The sequence below is a fragment of the Pleurodeles waltl genome, chromosome 8 (genome assembly GCF_031143425.1).
Source record: "Pleurodeles waltl isolate 20211129_DDA chromosome 8, aPleWal1.hap1.20221129, whole genome shotgun sequence".
Taxonomy (NCBI): Eukaryota; Metazoa; Chordata; class Amphibia; order Caudata; family Salamandridae; genus Pleurodeles; species Pleurodeles waltl.
This window is the reverse complement of record NC_090447.1, coordinates 532306891-532326148: the sequence shown is the minus strand read 5'-3', so window position 1 is coordinate 532326148 and position 19258 is coordinate 532306891. Positions and strand designations below refer to the sequence as shown.

Sequence of the window (19258 nt, the reverse complement as noted above, 5' to 3'; positions counted from 1 at the left end):
CCCCAATTTTATTGTCGTTTCAACACTACAGATTGCCATTTTTGGGAAATTGGTGCCTTTCTGACACTCAGAAGACACTCCTGGGTGAGGTCTACTGGCTTCTCTGGGGATGTCTAATCTTCCCTAGGGGGTGTGCCCTTTGATGACTCTCACCTCTTAGGCGAGAAGGCAGACTTCTCTCGAGAGCTTGGAATACAGCAGGACCACAGCATGCTCTTTTGTCCTGTCTGCTTCAAAGAGCCAGTTCCACCACAGATCTGCCCCCTTCATCACTATAGCAGGGATTTTCAGTACTGCCAACATCCACCCATGTCACCTGCCCAGCAGAAGCTACAGCTTTTTTGTGGCTGAGGCCGCCGATCCAGAGACAACGTGGACAGCAAGGGCAGGATGCAGCCCAGTTCCCTGCTCTCAGTTGATAAAGCCGCAAACATTTTTTAGTAGGCCCTACCAGGTTTACCGCAATCTTTTCAGAGAGAGGATATTCCATTTTCTCCCAGGGTGGTAAGCCATCACTTAAGACACATAGGTCCTTCAGGTTGTCCAGTTGAGTTACGCCCTTCTGTTTCTTTTTAGTCCATCACGCCCACATATACCAGCGCCCTAACAGCAGCTGGCAGAGGATCATCTGTCTCTCGTGAGGCAGAAAGTGCTGAGTCCTTTTCCCAAAGGGCCCATAGAGAAGGTTCTGTCCTCAGAAGTAGTAACTGAGTGCTACCTCCTTGTGCTGAAGAAGGATGGGTGCCTTTGTCTTCTTTTATATTTTTACCCTCAACATCTTCCTGTGGTAGGACAAATTCAAGATGCTCACTCTGGCTCAATTCTTGTCTGTCATCGAGCCTGGAGACTGGCGGGTAGTGTTGGTCTGGTTTCCAAATCCCAGTCTTCCAGGCCCACAGGCTCTGTCCACAGTGGGGCAGGAGCATTTTCAGTTTGCTGTCATCCCCTTTGACCTCTCCAATGCCCCTCGGGTGTGCACCCTTGGAGGTCTGGGGCGATCCAGTCTTCTTCTACCTCAACGACTGCCTATTGAAAATGGGCTAGCTCCAAGTAGTTGTCACCCACCTCCAGACCACAGAACATTTCTTGACATCTTTAGGGTTCACTGTCATTGTACCAAAGTCATTCCTTACCTCTTACCAGACACTTCCTTTCATCAAAGCTATTCTGGAGATGGTGCAGTTTCAAGCCTTCCCCCCAAAGCTGCGAGCCCATTATATTTGCGCTATGATTCCAATGTCTCAACCTCTGCCTTGGATCTCAAAGAAGAAGACTGAGGCTTCTGGGATTGATGGCCTCCTCATCATGCTAATCATGCATTCCAGTTAGCTTTTTAAGGCTCTACAGTGGGGTCTGAAGGCCCAGTGGGCATAGCACCAGGAAATCTTTTAGACTACATCCTGATTTCTGAGGAGACTGCAACTGACCTGTAGTGATGCTTGTTGGACTGCAATTGAGTCAGTGGCAGATTTCACTCCTTACCCCACTCAGAATCTATCGTGGTGACCAATACATAGATTCTGGGTTTGGGAGTCCACATGGGAGAGGTTGAGATCAGACGTGTCTGTCTCCGGCAGAGGCCTGGCTCCGATCAACCTCTTGAAGCTGCAAGCCATCCATGTGGCATTGAATGCCTTCCTGCTGTCTATCAAAGGGAGAGTAATGCAGGTGCTCAGAGAAAAACCACCACCAAGTGTGTGGTACTGCAACAAGCAGGCTGGCGTGAAGATGTGGGCATTGTGTCAAGAGTTTACACGCCTCTGGAAGTGTCTGGAACAACAGGGCATTTTCCTGGTGGTATTCCACCTGGTGGGATCTCTAAACACCTGGGCGGATGAACTCAGCCACCAACACCTAGCAGATCACGAATGGTAGTTAGGACAGCCTATGGAGCAACTGATGTCGGCGCATGGCCAGCACTTATATGTGATTCTGCATGGCACTTCCAGAGTGAAATGATGTCAGAGTGGAGCTGCACAATGCCACCAACTGGTTCTCAGAAGTACTGCTAAAGATTATCAGGATCCTGCCTGAAGCCAGGGGAATTTTCAGAAGGTAATGAATTTATAGTTGGATAGAGTATCTACCAGAAATAGTGTTACTGAAGGTAAGTAATTTATTCTTTATTGCGATTTCAAAATATTACATATAAAAATTTTTTAATTGTCTGCTCAGATTATTTTGTTCTGTATAAATTAACTACAATTTAAACGCAAACACAAGTTAAATCATATGAAATTGTTAAACACTTTTGAGCTTGAAATCTGAAAAAAACAATTCTCCGTAAATATTTATAAGTCCCTTCTTCATCTTCATTGGTTTTCCAGTTGACCATTTTACTACAACTTGGTTTGCTATGCTGTTCTTAATAAGCAAAACCATACTCTGTAAAGTAGGGTGTTGACAGAACATTATTGACGTTTGTAATTCATGTATATTGCTTTTTTGTTAGAAGAGTGATCTTTATTCGAGATGGAAGCTTGTTTAGTGTTTTTGGATCCTGTAGCATAAGCAACCTTACAATCTCGTCTCTGCAACTCCTCGCGAGAGAATCTGTTGGCATAAGTGACATGTTTTGCAAATCTCTTGGTAAAGGGGGCAACAAAAGGAAAAAAACGGTATCCATTGTGATAAGATTCTTTCCTTAATGATGCTGTGAGCTGTGATTTATTCAGCCTTTTCCTCAGAAATAGGATTCATCCCTAGAAGTGGAAATTATAGCCCTGCATGGCTCCAGCATATCTGCTGTCCTCACATTAGTAGTCAATGCTTCAGCTTCCTAGGCGGGTTTTGTTGCTTTCACTCAAGTTGCCTGATGCTTGGGGAATGCCAGTAAAGTCTAGATTTATTCAACCAGCACAATCGAGCATTGTTCATGTGCTTATCTAACATAAATGAAAAGAATGTCTGTGATCTGTAAAATGTAACTTGTAGCATTAGTCAGCTCCATTTCTGTTTTTTAGCTTTTTTTCTTAGATATTAAAGCCTCTGTCTTGCTTCTCTTTTTCACCTCTCATTTACAGAATGAGGTAACATTTTATTTGCTGGACAAACCTGCCAGTCAACTTCTCTTAATCCTCTCCGCAATCTTACCATATATCCATACTATTACTGGTGTTAGGCCTTTAATGCTGCTATAGAAGTAGAAGCTATGCCATCAGTTAATTCCCCTTGGTAGGGGGCAACAAGGAGAAACAACATTGAGACTTTAAGATCCCCTCTTTGAGACCACTAACAATACTTAGGTATTTCAAGTCCCAACCTGAATGGACTGCTTTTTCAGTAACACATGCAGATGCTCAATTCGGACATTATGCCAGTCATTACTGGCTTTCTTCGAAGGCACCAATTGAGGGTTCATGATTGCTTTGAAGGAGGCAAAATGTTTCTAGCTATCTCACTATCCACCACTTTTCAATATGTATGAATACGCAGTTAGTAAAATATGGTTTGTCACCACCTATAAAAGAAGGTCTTGATGGAAAGCCATCTATAGTTCACTTGTTTAAACATATCAAACTTTATTTGGTTGTCATTTAACACTATGATTTGCATGCCTTACATGTTATTAAGTCTGGCAAGTGTAAGAACGCCTCAATCCTCCTTTTCAAAATCACCTTCATGCTCGTCTTCTATCCAAAAAGACTATAGCTCTTTAAATCTCCAGTTACAGATTATGCCTGCATTACTATGACACGCCTTTTGCCTTAATTTCTCCTACAATAAAGTGCAAAGCTCCCTTTGTTTTGTACTCTGTTGCACCCTTTTGTAAAGGTTGTTTTTATTTAAATCAAGAGACTCAGCATATCACATAGCAAGCACTGATAAAGATGAGGTCTGTACTAGAATAGTGCAAAATCATGTACAGGGAAACTCTGGCGATTAACAGAAACACCAGAGACAATGGCCGAATGTTCTCTTAGATTATCAGAAGTGTATCTTTTACTATGAAGTAGATGTTTCAGGTAAAAGAAGCTCTCTGCATAACATACCTGTGGTAGATATTAGGAGGTCCTCATAGAGAACACGTCCCAGCCCCAGAGCTCCCTAAGACAACAGGTATGGTAAGTGAGGGTAGTTGAAGAGTGAATGACATTTGCCTTTTCAATAGAGCTCTAATCCTGGCACACTTCTCCCTCCTGAGAGTCACTCTTCCTAGATATATGGGGGAAGTAAGGGATTTAATTCATATTGTAAGTCCCCAGAGTGTCAGGGAATAGAAATTAAAAATCAGGAGTTTTGCATGCAGGGGAAGGTCGGTTAGGGTTAATATTTGTGAGGTTTGATGAGGGTAAGAACATGAGGAAGAACCCCATGGGTAAGTCATGCATAGTTAATATTTGAGTGCTTCATTAAAATATCAGAGAATGTATACCCAGTACTTGTTTTTGTCTGCTTTCTAGCCTGACCTAATTATGTTATTGAGCCGTATGTTTTATGACATAGACTGTGGAGAGCTTACAGAATATGTTCTTTATGTGGTACTTTTGTGATCATTCCTGCTAGTTTGCTTGAAAGAGTGGGCTAAACTCCTCCTGGAGCTCTTGTCTTTTTTGATCTAGCTCAGTTATTTAGTCCGACGCCTTGGTCCGACCTAGCGCTAGCCAGCACCTGTACTTCTGAGAGGCTGAATGTGTGACTTTTTCCCAGCTCTATCAGCAATGTTAGTTTGGTGCCATCACCATAGCCCTTCCACTTCCTTTCTTTTTCTGATTTTGTCAAGTATCATCTTTTGATATCTCCCACAGCTATGTAGTGCATTTAAGTCGAAGCCTTCCAGACAGCACAGCTGTCTGGTTTGCTAACAACATCTTGGGGACATTCTGAAAGCTTCTCTAGAAATGCATTCCACCGTTGCTTACCCCTCCTATTGGCTTTTTGTTTTGTAACTCACATTTAATTGCTGTCTATTTGCTGGTTTTAATTGTTTCTTGCTGCCCAACTTGAATTCGCCCCTTCCCTTGCCCAAACCTTGCTTACAGTATCCTTTCGAGTGCTCTCCCTTTCTGTAAACAGGCCTTTAATCTTGCTTTTATCTTGTCTCATTTGCTGTGGATTCAAAGACAAAGATCAAATTTCATACTCTGTCTTCCGAGAGAACTTGGTGCTTATTTTTCTTTCTCTGACTTCAAAGTGAGAGGATTTACAGGACAATCATGCTGGCTACTTCGGGTAATTCTGAAGTGCAACTAATCAATAAACCATGTGAACACACTTCCACACGTTATAGTTTGTGTGCTACTTTTATCAATAAAACTGTATGTTTGTGCAAATTTAATGGTCATTTCAATTAAAGATGTGTTGTCTCTAATGGCAGCGCACTACCATTTCATGCATACCCCACTTTATTCCACTTGGTACCTCAACACTGCACTTTACTCTGCACCACTCCACACTACGTCACTCTGCACCACTCATCACTGCACTCTACCCCTCCCTACTTTATTATGCATCACTCCACTCTTTGCCACTCCACTTCATTATACACTGATACACTGATGCACTCTATGCCACTCTTATATACCCCACTGCACTCTACGACAGTCAACACTGCTCACTCTGCCACTGAACTCTATTCTATACCACTCTACTTCATGCCACTGCACTCTACTCTGCACAATTCTTCACCAACCTATGCACTCTACGCCACTACACTCTATGCGACTCTACTCTGCATCACATACTGCCACTGCACTGTAAGCCACTATAATCTCCTTTGCACCACTACCCTCTGCAGCACTGCATTCAGTAGCACTCTTCTCTATGCCACTGCACTCTATGCTGCTTCATTCTACTCTGAAACAACCTACTATATGCCACTGCACTCTGTTCCACTGTACGCCATTCTATTCACCTCTACGCCATTCTGTTCCAATCTACACCATTCTATTCCACTCTGTGCTACTCTGTTCCACTCTATGCCATTCCAGTCTCGGCCACTCATCTCTAGGTCAATCATCTCTACACCACTGCACTCTCCGCCAGTGCTCTCTGTGCCACTTTACTCAAAACAATACACTTTATGCCACTGAACTGTACACCACTATACTCTGCTGTGCAACAATCTACTCTAGGCCACTGTACTCTGCACTACTCTACTCCAGTGCAGTCTTCATCAATGCACTCTGCAACATTGCACTCTACCACTTTCTGCTCTGCATTAATACAGTCTCCTCCACTGAACTCTATGCTGCTCTACTCTGCCACAGCACTCTATGCCACTGCACCACTCTACTGTACTCTGCACTGTATGCCACTCTAATCTACTGTATATCACTGCACTCTCTGCCACGTGATGCTACACCTCTGTAATCTACTCAGCACCATTCTATGCCAAAGCACTCTACTTTACTATGCAACACTGTACCCTACACCACTCCAGTGTACACCACTTCACTCTGCTCGACACTACTCCCCTCTACGCCACTACTCTATGCCACTCTACTCTACCCTGCACCACTCTACCCTACCCTGCATCACTCTATGCCACTTCACTCTATACCACTCTACTCTATACTGCACCACTCTACTCTGCACCACTCTACCCTTTGCCACTCTCCCCTTTGCCACTCTCCTCTAAACCACTGCACTCTACCCATTGTACTGTACATCACTTTACTCAAAACCAACGCACTGTACGCCAGTTGCTCTGCACCACTTCAATCTATGTCACAATACTCTATTTTGCAACAGTCTATGCCACTGCATGCTATGCCACAGTACACAATGCTCTCTACGTAAGTGCATTCTATGCCACTCTATTGTAGTCTGCACCACTGTACTGTACATCACTCCTCTCTGCAGTACCCTACTCTGCAACACTCTGCTGTTTGCAAATGCACTCTACTCCACTGCACTTTAAGACATTCTACTGTGCAAGACTGCACTCTCCATCAGTGAACTCTGTGCCACTGCACTGCACTCTGCATCACTCATCTCTATGCTACTGCCTCTCCACCACTCTACTACACCCTGTGCTACTTCACTCTACGGCATTGCAACCCTTATTGCTCCACGCATCTTGACACCACTCTACTCTATTCTGTGTCACTGCACTCTACCCCAATGCAATCTAAGCCACGCACTCTATGCCAGTCCACTCTGCACTGCTGCACTTTATGCCGCTTTGCTCTAGGCCACTCTACTCCAGTCTGCAAAACTCCACTCTGTGATGCTCTACTCCCTTAAACTCCTCTCCACTCTGACACTCTACTCCACTCTCTGCCACACCACTCTACAACACTACTCCACTCTACGACGCTCTTCTCAACTTCCTCTATGCCACTTTACTCCACTCTGTTCTACATCACACTACTCCACTCTACAACAATATACTCTGCTGTTCGCCATTCTACAGCACCCTACGCAGGACCCTCTAACCCACTCCACTCTGCTCCACACCACTCCATAACCTTCTATTCTACTCCACTCAACTCCACTCTACACCACTCACCTCTACTCCACTCTGTGCCCTTCCATTCTGTTACACTCTACTCCCTCCACGACACTCCACTGTACGCTACGTTACTCAACACTGCTCTACACCACTCCAAAACACCTCACTCCACAACACTCTACTTTACGCCACTTACTTTTAGCCATGATGGACAGCTGCCAAACTGGTGCTGACACATATTGGCGAAGGCAATAGCTCTTGCATAGATGAGACCTATTGGCTTTGCCAATGCTTGGTTCCACTGCAGGCAATAACCCATAGTTCGTCATGGCCATGTTTGCCTTCCTTCCACTTGGTTTTCCCTTCCCTGAAAGCAGTTGTTGGCCTTTGTTTTGCACTTGTGAGGAGGCCCGGCATATTAGTCTCTTCTTAATAGTAATTTGTCTTGAAGTCTTTTTTCCAAGCGGATATTAGCAGGCACCCCCAAACATCCTAATTTTACCAGCACATTTTCCCGTCTCAGTTTTGTATAAGTCTCCATGATAGTCACACTCTAGGTTTGAGCACTTTAATGTTCACAGATATAGAGTATTGTATTGTTGCCAGGGTTACCATCCCTTCTGGACTCCTGGCATTTTATCTCTCTTGTTGCTTGGTAGGTACCTCTTGTTAAGCGTGCTTCTGGTGCAGAGGTGCAGTCTTCCTTTTCCCTTTGATTTTTATGTATGTGCTAAAGCCTCAGAATGTTTCTTTCTCTTTCTGCTCTAGAATCAACAACCCTTGTCCATGTGAGCATTGCCCAGATAGAAGTATAGGCACATGCCTCTTCTTGTATCTGCATTCTGGAGCTTCTTCAGTGCGTGTCTGTACTCCCGCATGGCTTGATTTGTCTGCTCCTTCTCCTCCATTCTAAGGGATGGATCGTCTCTTTCACAGCCATGATCTTCCAGGGGATCTCTTATGTTGCTATTTCCATGTGGCCAGCAAATCATTTAGTGTTTGTGTCATGGCTATCCCTCCACAGTTACATCTAGGTGTTACTCGTCTCCTGTCCTTGGCTTCCTTTTATCTTGCACCTCACATAACTCCCCTTCATTTGATCCTTAAAGGAACAAAACTTTCAACTGTTCATTTGCTGCCTCATGCAGAAGGGCTCTCAAGCCCATGCTTCACCTTTGATTTGCAACTGCTCCTCTTTGGCGCGCTGGATATCATACCTTCCTTGACAGGCTACTGGATATGTCCACAGTAAAGCATTATTTACCTCCTGTTTCCAGTGTATAAGGGTGGAGGCAAAGTGCATTGTGAAAATGAGAATTACACCATGGCATTTACCCGCATGGAAAAATCATTGTGTACTATCATGTGTACAGTATGCCACTTCATGTTACATTTGAACAATCCCCATCCCACAGAACAAGACGAATGACATATGTTTCTTCCAGCACACATGATTTTTTTATTTCCTATACATTAAACAATTCTGTAACTCCCTCTCTCCTTGTAATTCTTAGATCGTACGAACCGACCTCAAGGATCTCAGGGACTTCGATCTAGGTGGGGCTCCCTACGGGTACACTCCTTTTTGTGAGAGTCGAAAAGAAATGGATGGCTACCGTTTCTGGAAATCTGGATATTGGCAAATGCATCTGGGTCATAGGAAGTATCACATAAGGTAACAAAAGATATAGTCTGTGTATAAATCAGGTGTGGAGTGATATTCTGTGGTACCGTTACTCGATTTAGTATGAAAGTATTAAAGAATTTGTTCATCCAGTTACTGGAGTACTTATTGGCATTTCAGATTTTCCATTCACTTCCTTATCATCCTTGTAGTTTTGCTGTGTGTCTGCTTTTCAGTCGAAGAATGTGTTTTTCCCTTTTGCTTCCATATTCAAATCCTTCTCACAAGCTTTTAAAACGGTGTGTTTTGTTTCTTTGTGCATGGTACCTTCCCCTTTTAAATTCACTGTGTATATTATTCGTTCTCTACAGTTTTTTGTGTGTTTTTCTCATTGATCTTCCAGATCTTTTTAAATCCCAGCATTTGTTTCTGCCCCATTCCCATTCCCCTCCACCTTTAGTTCTTTGTTTTTTGCAATAATCAAAGCTACAAGTTATGTTTCATTGCACTCAACATATTATTTGAATTGTCTTTTAAGCTTATTGGATCATTTTCTCCAGTTATTCTAGAGTTTAATCTTCTTTTAATCCATGCTTTAATTTGCCAATGTATCGGGTCACATTAAAAATTCAGGTAAGGCTGCTGAAAATAAAACATGTTTGATAATTGGATTACCATAAATGTTTCTCTCTCCTGAATGTTTCAGACATTTCTGGTAACTACCAGCATCTGCACAAGTAATACTGCAGGTCTCTCAATCTGTCTACAGTATCACTGTGCTGCCAGAGAACTCTTACAGTGAGACTGTTTATGTTGATTTTTTCCCAGAATGTCTAGATACGTTCTAAATATTGCAGAAGCGCCTATTGTTAAAGTTAATACTGAACTAGCCATTTCTGTATTACATTGGACGAAATCCATATCTCTCTTAGTGTTTACCAAAGGCAGAGGCTCGAAAGAAACCCCTTACCATGGTATCCTCCTTTGGAGATCCCTGTCCAGAGTTGGGTACCCAGTTCCTCTCTCAAGAGGTGGGTCCAGTTCTTAAGTTGCCATGAGTGACTTTTCTTCCTTAAGTAGTTATTACTCTGTCTCTGTTCCCTCAGTTGAAGACTTTGATGAGTCTGAAACCTTGTGAGTAAGCAATTCTTCTGAGAGGAGTTTCCTTGGTTCTAATTGAAGGTTGAAAGGAATCGAAGGGTTAGGCTATGGACTTATTCTGTTGAGGTCTCACACATTCCAAACAAAGCTAGATTTGTTTCTATGAAGAATCACTGGCATATCCTTGGCAGATTGACAGACGTATGAAGGTCTTTTTCATGGACGATGCATGTGGTCTATATGCAACAAACATCATAAATATTTAAAGGTCAATACCATGATTATTAAAAAGATAACAAATAACTTAAGAAAAATGATGCAAAATCAAGAACTTAGAATGTAGAGATGAGTTCTAAGGAATTAACGGCCATATGTACCAAAGCCTTTTCCCATTGACACAGAATGGGTAAACCCCTTTGCTACATCTGGCCCTAAGTGTGCCATGGAAAAAGATATTCCTTTAAGACATGCAAAAAAGTCGTACGTATCTTAGTTGTGGTGACTCCATCCATCCTCTAAAACACAAAGCCACACATAAGCACCACCTCTATGCACTAACATCAGTTACTGTTTATCTGCATCCTTCGATGGGGATCCAGAGCTCCTTCCTACCGATTTTGATGCTTTATCAAAAATGTCTAACAGAATGTGTGTGCAGGGTTACACAATGGTTTATTCACAGTGTTACATCCTGCACCTGCGAGCTATCAGGCTACAATTATCACAATTTCCATATTGTTTGTGTTTCATAGAATAATGCTTGAAGTTCCTTTTCTTTATGTTTGGTTTCAGTCTTTAAGCTCATTAAAATAATTGCTTACTGTTGTTTGTTTCACTTACTTAAATCAATGTTGTTTTTGCTTAAATAAATCAAGGTTAGGTGTTATGTTTCAAATGTCAGAAATACTTTTGATGTGTTACATTTTTCATCTCAGTGTAAACCAATACCAATACATTTTGCATCTTGTGCACTTTTTTAGGGTTTACAGAAAAATAGATATATCAAAGCAAAAACCTTAACTAAATATCACTTACATAATGTTAGTCCATGATGTGCCACACCCCTTTCTCCATTCCATTACTTAATGTGTGTTGTTAGTTTGCTGTTTTCAACAACCATATGGATCTCTCTTTATCTTAAGATCCTTGCTTTTCACTACTGTAAAGAATCTGCTTGAGCATCTGCCTACAGATTAACTCAATCCTTCTGAGTGGTTAGGCAACTATTTATGTTTCAGCCGTTTATTCTAATCTATCACAAGCAGTATTTTGTGGTAAGTCCCCCTATTGGCCCTCTTAGTCTCCTTAGGCTTCCTTCACCTCTTTTAATGAGTGTGTATGCTCTTATCTGTCATTTCTTGAAATTCACATTGTCTCCTTCACAAAGGCACTGTCTCAAGATTTTGCATTACAGTCCCTCCTCCAGATTGCAGATCCTCATAACATCTGTCTATGGTGCCCTTGCACTAAACATGACTCCAAATCCAGTGACAAATAATGCTTCCTGGTCCACCGCAAAGCCATCAGGGAGTAGGAAGTCAAACTATACTGTCCCGCATAACATGTGGGGTCGCTCCTGTTCCATATCACAAGATTAGACCCACTCTCATAAGGCAAAACAGAGGGACACATCAAAAAAGTAGGTGTGCATCTTCAAAGTCCAGATGCTCTGGTCCCGGGAGTGATCTAGTAGTTGGCATTCTTGAAATCTGACACCACTTTTGGCTTCCAGTTAGGATCCAATGCCAAACAGGCAGGTCAATCACCCAGAATTCTTAAGGTAATTGTTGATTACTCAGCAAGTTAGGGCCTTCAAGGAGGCCTTGCTACATATATTCAAAATGATTGCAGCTCTCACTGGTGCACCTTTTGATCCCACAGGCCCAGATGTTTTGCTACAGCAGGCCATCCCCAGCGCCAGCTGACCCTTGAGGAGGTCAGCACTTTCTCCCTCTAGCAGTGGAATCTGGACCCACCCCTGTACATCAATTCTGCCTTCATTGACACCACCTCTGGCTCCATCTGTACTGGTTCCGGAGCCAGTTTTGTCTCCGGCCCCAGATTCAGATCATTCCTCAGCTATGATTCGACAAATGGTGCTATACAATTACAAAAAAAAGCAGCAGCGTGGAGGGTGACTCCACTCCAGTTCCACTACCTCAATAACAATATTATAAACAAGTAGAGTCTAGTCTTGTGTCTTATCCTGACACAATGCAAGGTTTTCAATGTGCCCAACCTGATGACCATGAGGAGGCGGATAACTTGATATCATTCTACTGATGCTGGCTTATATCTCAATCTTCAGAATGCCAGTGGGATGGATAACTCTCCTCATTCTGCCATTCATTCGTCTTTATAACCGCAGACTGAAAAAAAAGCTTCTATCGCGGTTGTAGTAGAAGGGTGGCTGAAGTGCTAGAAATCTCCCTTCTAGCCAAGCAGAAAAGGCAAATCTTATAGAGACTTTTTAACCTGGACCTCTTACTTCGGAGTCTCTGTTGCCATTAAATGAGTCTCTGGTCGACCTGATTATATCACTCTTGTTTAAACCTTCCTCCGCGAGGCAGAGAACTGCATCCTTGCAAGGCACCCAGATTGGCTCATGGTGAGCCAAAGTTTTTGACAAAGCATAAACGTTTTTTTTTCATGTAGTCTGCCAGTGCCTTCTTTGAATGCCATCTGCCTTTTGAGGCGATAGTCATGCTCCCTGGGACATGCTATGTGAGTATCTTCTTGCTCTACCTGAATATTTACATATATTATTTACAGAAATGGTCCAAGACAAACAAGATACCACTAAACAGATATGATATTTCCTGTACACCAAAGACTGTTGCTCATGTAGTGGGCACCAGTGTCATTAACCCCTTCGCTGCCAGGCCTTTTCCCCCTCCTGTGCCGGGCCTTTTTTTGCCTATTTGGGGCAGTTCGCGCTTAGGCCCTCATAACTTTTTGTCCACATAAGCTAACCAAGCCAAATTTGCGTCCTTTTTTTCCAACATCCTAGGGATTCTAGAGGTACCCAGACTTTGTGGGTTCCCTTGAAGGAGGCCAAGAAATTGGCCAAAATACAGTGAAAATTTCGTTTTTTTCAAAAAAATTGGAAAAAGTGGCTGCAGAAGAAGGCTTGTGGTTTTTCCCCTGAAAATGGCATCAACAAAGGGTTTGCGGTGCTAAACTCAGCAGCTTCCCAGCTTTCAGGAACAGGCAGACTTGAATCAGAAAACCCAATTTTTCAACACAATTTTGGCATTTTACTGGGGCATACCCCATTTGTGCAATTTTTTGTGCTTTCAGCCTCCTTCCAGTCAGTGACAGGAATGGTCATGAAACCAATGCTGGATCCCAGAAACCTAAACATTTCTGAAAAGTAGACAAAATTCTGAATTCAGCAAGGGGTCATTTGTGTAGATCCTACAAGGGTTTCCTACAGAAAATAACAGCTGAAAAAGAAAAATATTGAAATTGAGGTGAAAAAACCATCAATTTTTCTCTACGTTTTACTCTGTAACTTTTCCCTGCAATGTCAGATTATCGAAAGCAATATACCGTTACGTCTGCTGGACTCCTCTGGTTGCGGGGATATATAGGGTTTGTAGGTTCATCAAGAACCCGAGGAACCCAGAGCCAATAAATGAGCTGCACCCTGCAGTGCGTTTTCATTCTATACCGGGTATACAGCAATTCATTTGCTGAAATATAAGGAGTAAAAAAATTGCTATCAAGAAAACCTTTGCATTTCCAAAAAGGGCACAAGATAAGGTGTTGAGGAGCAGTGGTTATTTGCACATCTCTGAATTCCGGGGTGACCATAGTAGCACGTGAATTACAGGGAATTTCTCAAATAGATGTCTTTTTTACACACACTCCTATATTTGGAAGGAAAAAATGTAGAGAAAGACAAGGGGCAATAGTACTTGTTTTGCTAATCTATGTTCCCCCAAGTCTCCCGATAAAAATGGTACCTCACTTGTGTGGGTAGGCCTAGCACCCGCGACAGGATATGCCCCAAAACACAACGTGGACACATCACAGAAAACAGAGCTGTTTTTAGCAAAGTGACTACCTGTAGATTTTGGCCTCTAGCTCAGCCGCCACCTAGGGAAACCTACCAAACCTGTGCATTTCTGAAAACTAGAGACCAAGGGGAATCCAAGGAGGGGTGACTTGCGGGGCTCGGACCAGGTTCTGTTACCCAGAATCCTTTGCAAATCTCAAAATTTGGCTAAAAAAAACACATGTTCCTCACATTTCTGTGGCAGAAAGTTCTGGAATCTGAGAGGAGCCACAAATTTCCTTCCACCCAGCGTTCCCCCACGTCTCCCGATAAAAATGATACCTCACTTGTGTGGGTAGGCCTAGCGCCCGCGACAGGATATGCCCCAAAACACAACGTGGACATATCACAGAAAACAGAGCTGTTTTTAGCAAAGTGACTACCTGTAGATTTTGGCCTCTAGCTCAGCCGCCACCTAGGGAAACCTACCAAACCTGTGCATTTCTGAAAACTAGAGACCTAGGGGAATCCAAGGAGGGGTGACTTGCGGGGCTCGGACCAGGTTCTGTTACCCAGAATCCTTTGCAAATCTCAAAATTTGGCTAAAAAAACACATGTTCCTCACATTTCTGTGGCAGAAAGTTCTGGAATCTGAGAGGAGCCACAAATTTCCTTCCACCCAGCGTTCCCCCACGTCTCCCGATAAAAATGATACCTCACTTGTGTGGGTAGGCCTAGCGCCCGCGACAGGATATGCCCCAAAACACAACGTGGACATATCACAGAAAACAGAGCTGTTTTTAGCAAAGTGACTACCTGTAGATTTTGGCCTCTAGCTCAGCCGGCACCTAGGGAAACCTACCAAACCTGTGCATTTCTGAAAACTAGAGACCTAGGGGAATCCAAGGAGGGGTGACTTGTGTGGCTCGGACCAGGTTCTGTTACCCAGAATCCTTTGCAAACCTCAAAATTTGGCTAAAAAACACATGTTCCTCACATTTCTGTGGCAGAAAGTTCTGGAATCTGAGAGGAGCCACAAATTTCCTTCCACCCAGCGTTCCCCCACGTCTCCCGATCAAAATGATACCTCACTTGTGTGGGTAGGCCTAGCGCCCGCGACAGGATATGCCCCAAAACACAACGTGGACATATCACAGAAAACAGAGCTGTTTTTAGCAAAGTGACTACCTGTAGATTTTGGCCTCTAGCTCAGCCGCCACCTAGGGAAACCTACCAAACCTGTGCATTTCTGAAAACTAGAGACCTAGGGGAATCCAAGGAGGGGTGACTTGCGGGGCTCGGACCAGGTTCTTTTACCCAGAATCCTTTGCAAACCTCAAAATTTGGCTAAAAAAACACATGTTCCTCACATTTCTGTGGCAGAAAGTTCTGGAATCTGAGAGGAGCCACAAATTTCCTTCCACCCAGCGTTCCCCCACGTCTCCCGATAAAAATGATACCTCACTTGTGTGGGTAGGCCTAGCGCCCGCGACAGGATATGCCCCCAAACACAACGTGGACATATCACAGAAAACAGAGCTGTTTTTAGCAAAGTGACTACCTGTAGATTTTGGCCTCTAGCTCAGCCGCCACCTAGGGAAACCTACCAAACCTGTGCATTTCTGAAAACTAGAGACCTAGGGGAATCCAAGGAGGGGTGACTTGCGGGGCTCGGACCAGGTTCTGTTACCCAGAATCCTTTGCAAATCTCAAAATTTGGCTAAAAAAACACATGTTCCTCACATTTCTGTGGCAGAAAGTTCTGGAATCTGAGAGGAGCCACAAATTTCCTTCCACCCAGCGTTCCCCCACGTCTCCCGATAAAAATGATACCTCACTTGTGTGGGTAGGCCTAGCGCCCGCGACAGGATATGCCCCAAAACACAACGTGGACATATCACAGAAAACAGAGCTGTTTTTAGCAAAGTGACTACCTGTAGATTTTGGCCTCTAGCTCAGCCGCCACCTAGGGAAACCTACCAAACCTGTGCATTTCTGAAAACTAGAGACCTAGGGGAATCCAAGGAGGGGTGACTTGCGGGGCTCGGACCAGGTTCTGTTACCCAGAATCCTTTGCAAACCTCAAAATTTGGCTAAAAAAACACATGTTCCTCACATTTCTGTGGCAGAAAGTTCTGGAATCTGAGAGGAGCCACAAATTTCCTTCCACCCAGCGTTCCCCCACGTCTCCCGATAAAAATGATACCTCACTTGTGTGGGTAGGCCTAGCGCCCAGCGACAGGATATGCCCAAAACACAACGTGGACATATCACAGAAAACAGAGCTGTTTTTAGCAAAGTGACTACCTGTAGATTTAGGCCTCTAGCTCAGCCGCCACCTAGGGAAACCTACCAAACCTGTGCATTTCTGAAAACTAGAGACCTAGGGGAATCCAAGGAGGGGTGACTTGCGGGGCTCGGACCAGGTTCTGTTACCCAGAATCCTTTGCAAATCTCAAAATTTGGCTAAAAAAACACATGTTCCTCACATTTCTGTGGCAGAAAGTTCTGGAATCTGAGAGGAGCCACAAATTTCCTTCCACCCAGCGTTCCCCCACGTCTCCCGATAAAAATGATACCTCACTTGTGTGGGTAGGCCTAGCGCCCGCGACAGGATATGCCCCAAAACACAACGTGGACATATCACAGAAAACAGAGCTGTTTTTTAGCAAAGTGACTACCTGTAGATTTTGGCCTCTAGCTCAGCCGGCACCTAGGGAAACCTACCAAACCTGTGCATTTCTGAAAACTAGAGACCTAGGGGAATCCAAGGAGGGGTGACTTGTGTGGCTCAGACCAGGTTCTGTTACCCAGAATCCTTTGCAAACCTCAAAATTTGGCTAAAAAAACACATGTTCCTCACATTTCTGTGGCAGAAAGTTCTGGAATCTGAGAGGAGCCACAAATTTCCTTCCACCCAGCGTTCCCCACGTCTCCTGATCAAAATGATACCTCACTTGTGTGGGTAGGCCTAGCGCCCCGCGACAGGATATGCCCCAAAACACAACGTGGACACATCACAGAAAACAGAGCTGTTTTTAGCAAAGTGACTACCTGGAGATTTTGGCCTCTAGCTCAGCCGCCACCTAGGGAAACCTACCAAACCTGTACATTTCTGAAAACTAGAGACCTAGGGGAATCCAAGGAGGGGTGACTTGTGGGGGCTCGGACCAGGTTCTGTTACCCAGAATCCTTTGCAAACCTCAAAATTTGGCTAAAAAAACACACATGTCCCGTCACATTTCTGTGGCAGAAAGTTCTGGAATCTGAGAGGAGCTACAAATTTCCTTCCACCAGCGTTCCCCCAAGTCTCCCGATAACAATGATACCTCACTTGCGTGGGTAGGCCTAGCGCCCGGCGACAGGAAACACCCCAAAGCGCAACGTGGACACATCCTAAATTTTGGAAAAAAACAGAGGTGTTTTTTGCGAAGTGCCTACCTGTAGGTTTTGGCCTCTAGCTCAGCCGGCACCTAGGGAAACCCTACCAAACCTGTGCATTTCTGAAAACTAGAGACCTAGGGGAATCCAAGGAGGGGTGACTTGCGGGGCTCGGACCAGGTTCTGTTACCCAGAATCCTTTGCAAACCTCAAAATTTGGCTAAAAAAAAACACATGTTCCTCACATTTCTGTGGCAGAAAGTTCTGGAATCTGAGAGGAGCCAAAACTTTCCTTCCACCAAGCGTTCCCCCACGTCTCCCGATAAAAATGATACCTCACTTGTGTGGGTAGGCCTAGCGCCCGCGACAGGATATGCCCCAAAACACAACGTGGACACATCACAGAAAACAGAGCTGTTTTTAGCAAAGTGGACCTACCTGGAGATTTTGGCCTCTAGCTCAGCCGCCACATAGGGAAACCTACCAAACCTGTACATTTCTGAAAACTAGAGACCTAGGGGAATCCAAGGAGGGGTGACTTGTGTGGCTCGGACCAGTGTTCTGTTACCCAGAATCCTTTGCAAACCTCAAAATTTGGCTAAAAAAACACATGTCCCTCACATTTCTGTAGCAGAAAGTTCTGGAATCTGAGAGGAGCTACAAATTTCCTTCCACCCAGCGTTCCCCCCAAGTCTCCCGATAAAAATGATACCTCACTTGCGTGGGTAGGCCTAGCGCCGGCGACAGGAAACACCCAAAGCGCAACGTGGACACATCCTAAATGTTGGAAAAAAACAGAGGTGTTTTTTGCGAAGTGCCTACCTGTAGATTTTGGCCTCTAGCTCAGCCGGCACCTAGGGAAACCTACCAAACCTGTGCATTTCTGAAAACTAGAGACCTAGGGGAATCCAAGGAGGGGTGACTTGCGGTGCTCGGACCAGGTTCTGTTACCCAGAATCCTTTGCAAACCTCAAATTTGGCTAAAAATACACATGTTACTCACATTTCTGTGGCAGAAAGTTCTGGAATCTGAGAGGAGCCACAAATTTCCTTCTACCCAGCGTTCCCCCAAGTCTCCCGATTAAAATGATACCTCACTTGTGTGGGTAGGACTAGCGCCCACGAAAGGAAAGGGCCCAAAACACAACGTGGACACATCACATTTTTTTATAAAAAGCAGTGCCTACCTGTGGATTTTGGCCTGTAGCTCAGCCGACACCTGAGGAAACCTAGCAAACCAGTGCATTTTTGAAAACTAGAAACCCAGGGGAATCCAAGATGGGGTGACTTGCGGGGCTCTGACCAGGTTATGTTACCCAGAATCCTTTGCAAACCTCCAAATTTGGCCCAAAAAAACACTTTTTCCTCTCATTTCGGTGACAGAAAGTTCTGGAATCTGAGAGGAGCCACAAATTTCCTTCCACCCAGCGTTCCCCTAAGTCCTCTCGATAAAAATGGTACATCACTTCTGTGGGTAGGGCCTTGCGCCCACAAAAGGAAATGGCCCAAAACACAACGTGGACACAACATATTTTTTCACAGAAAACAGAGGTGTTTTTTTGCAAGGTGCCTACCTGTGGTGTTTGGCCTGTAGCTCAGCCGGGCCCCCAGGGGGGGGGGGGGGGGCAGAAATGCCCTAAAATAAATTTGCCCCCCAACCCCCACCCTCCCCCGCCGGGAGCGACCCTTGCCTACGGGGGTCGCTCCCCTGCGTGGACATTGGCCCCAAAAAACAAATCCCCCGGTGCCTAGTGGT

General features: G+C 44.4%; 1 protein-coding gene across 1 annotated transcript in view; it reads left to right on the top strand.

The window, feature by feature from the left end:
* The window catches only part of UGGT2 (UDP-glucose glycoprotein glucosyltransferase 2), a 1372316-nt gene that overhangs the window by 1222806 nt on the left and 130252 nt on the right, over positions 1–19258 (top strand). Inside the window, exon 35 of the mRNA XM_069204567.1 lies at positions 8911–9071. Within this exon, the coding sequence (XP_069060668.1) occupies positions 8911–9071 (161 nt within the window). The remainder of the gene's footprint in view (positions 1–8910; positions 9072–19258) is intronic.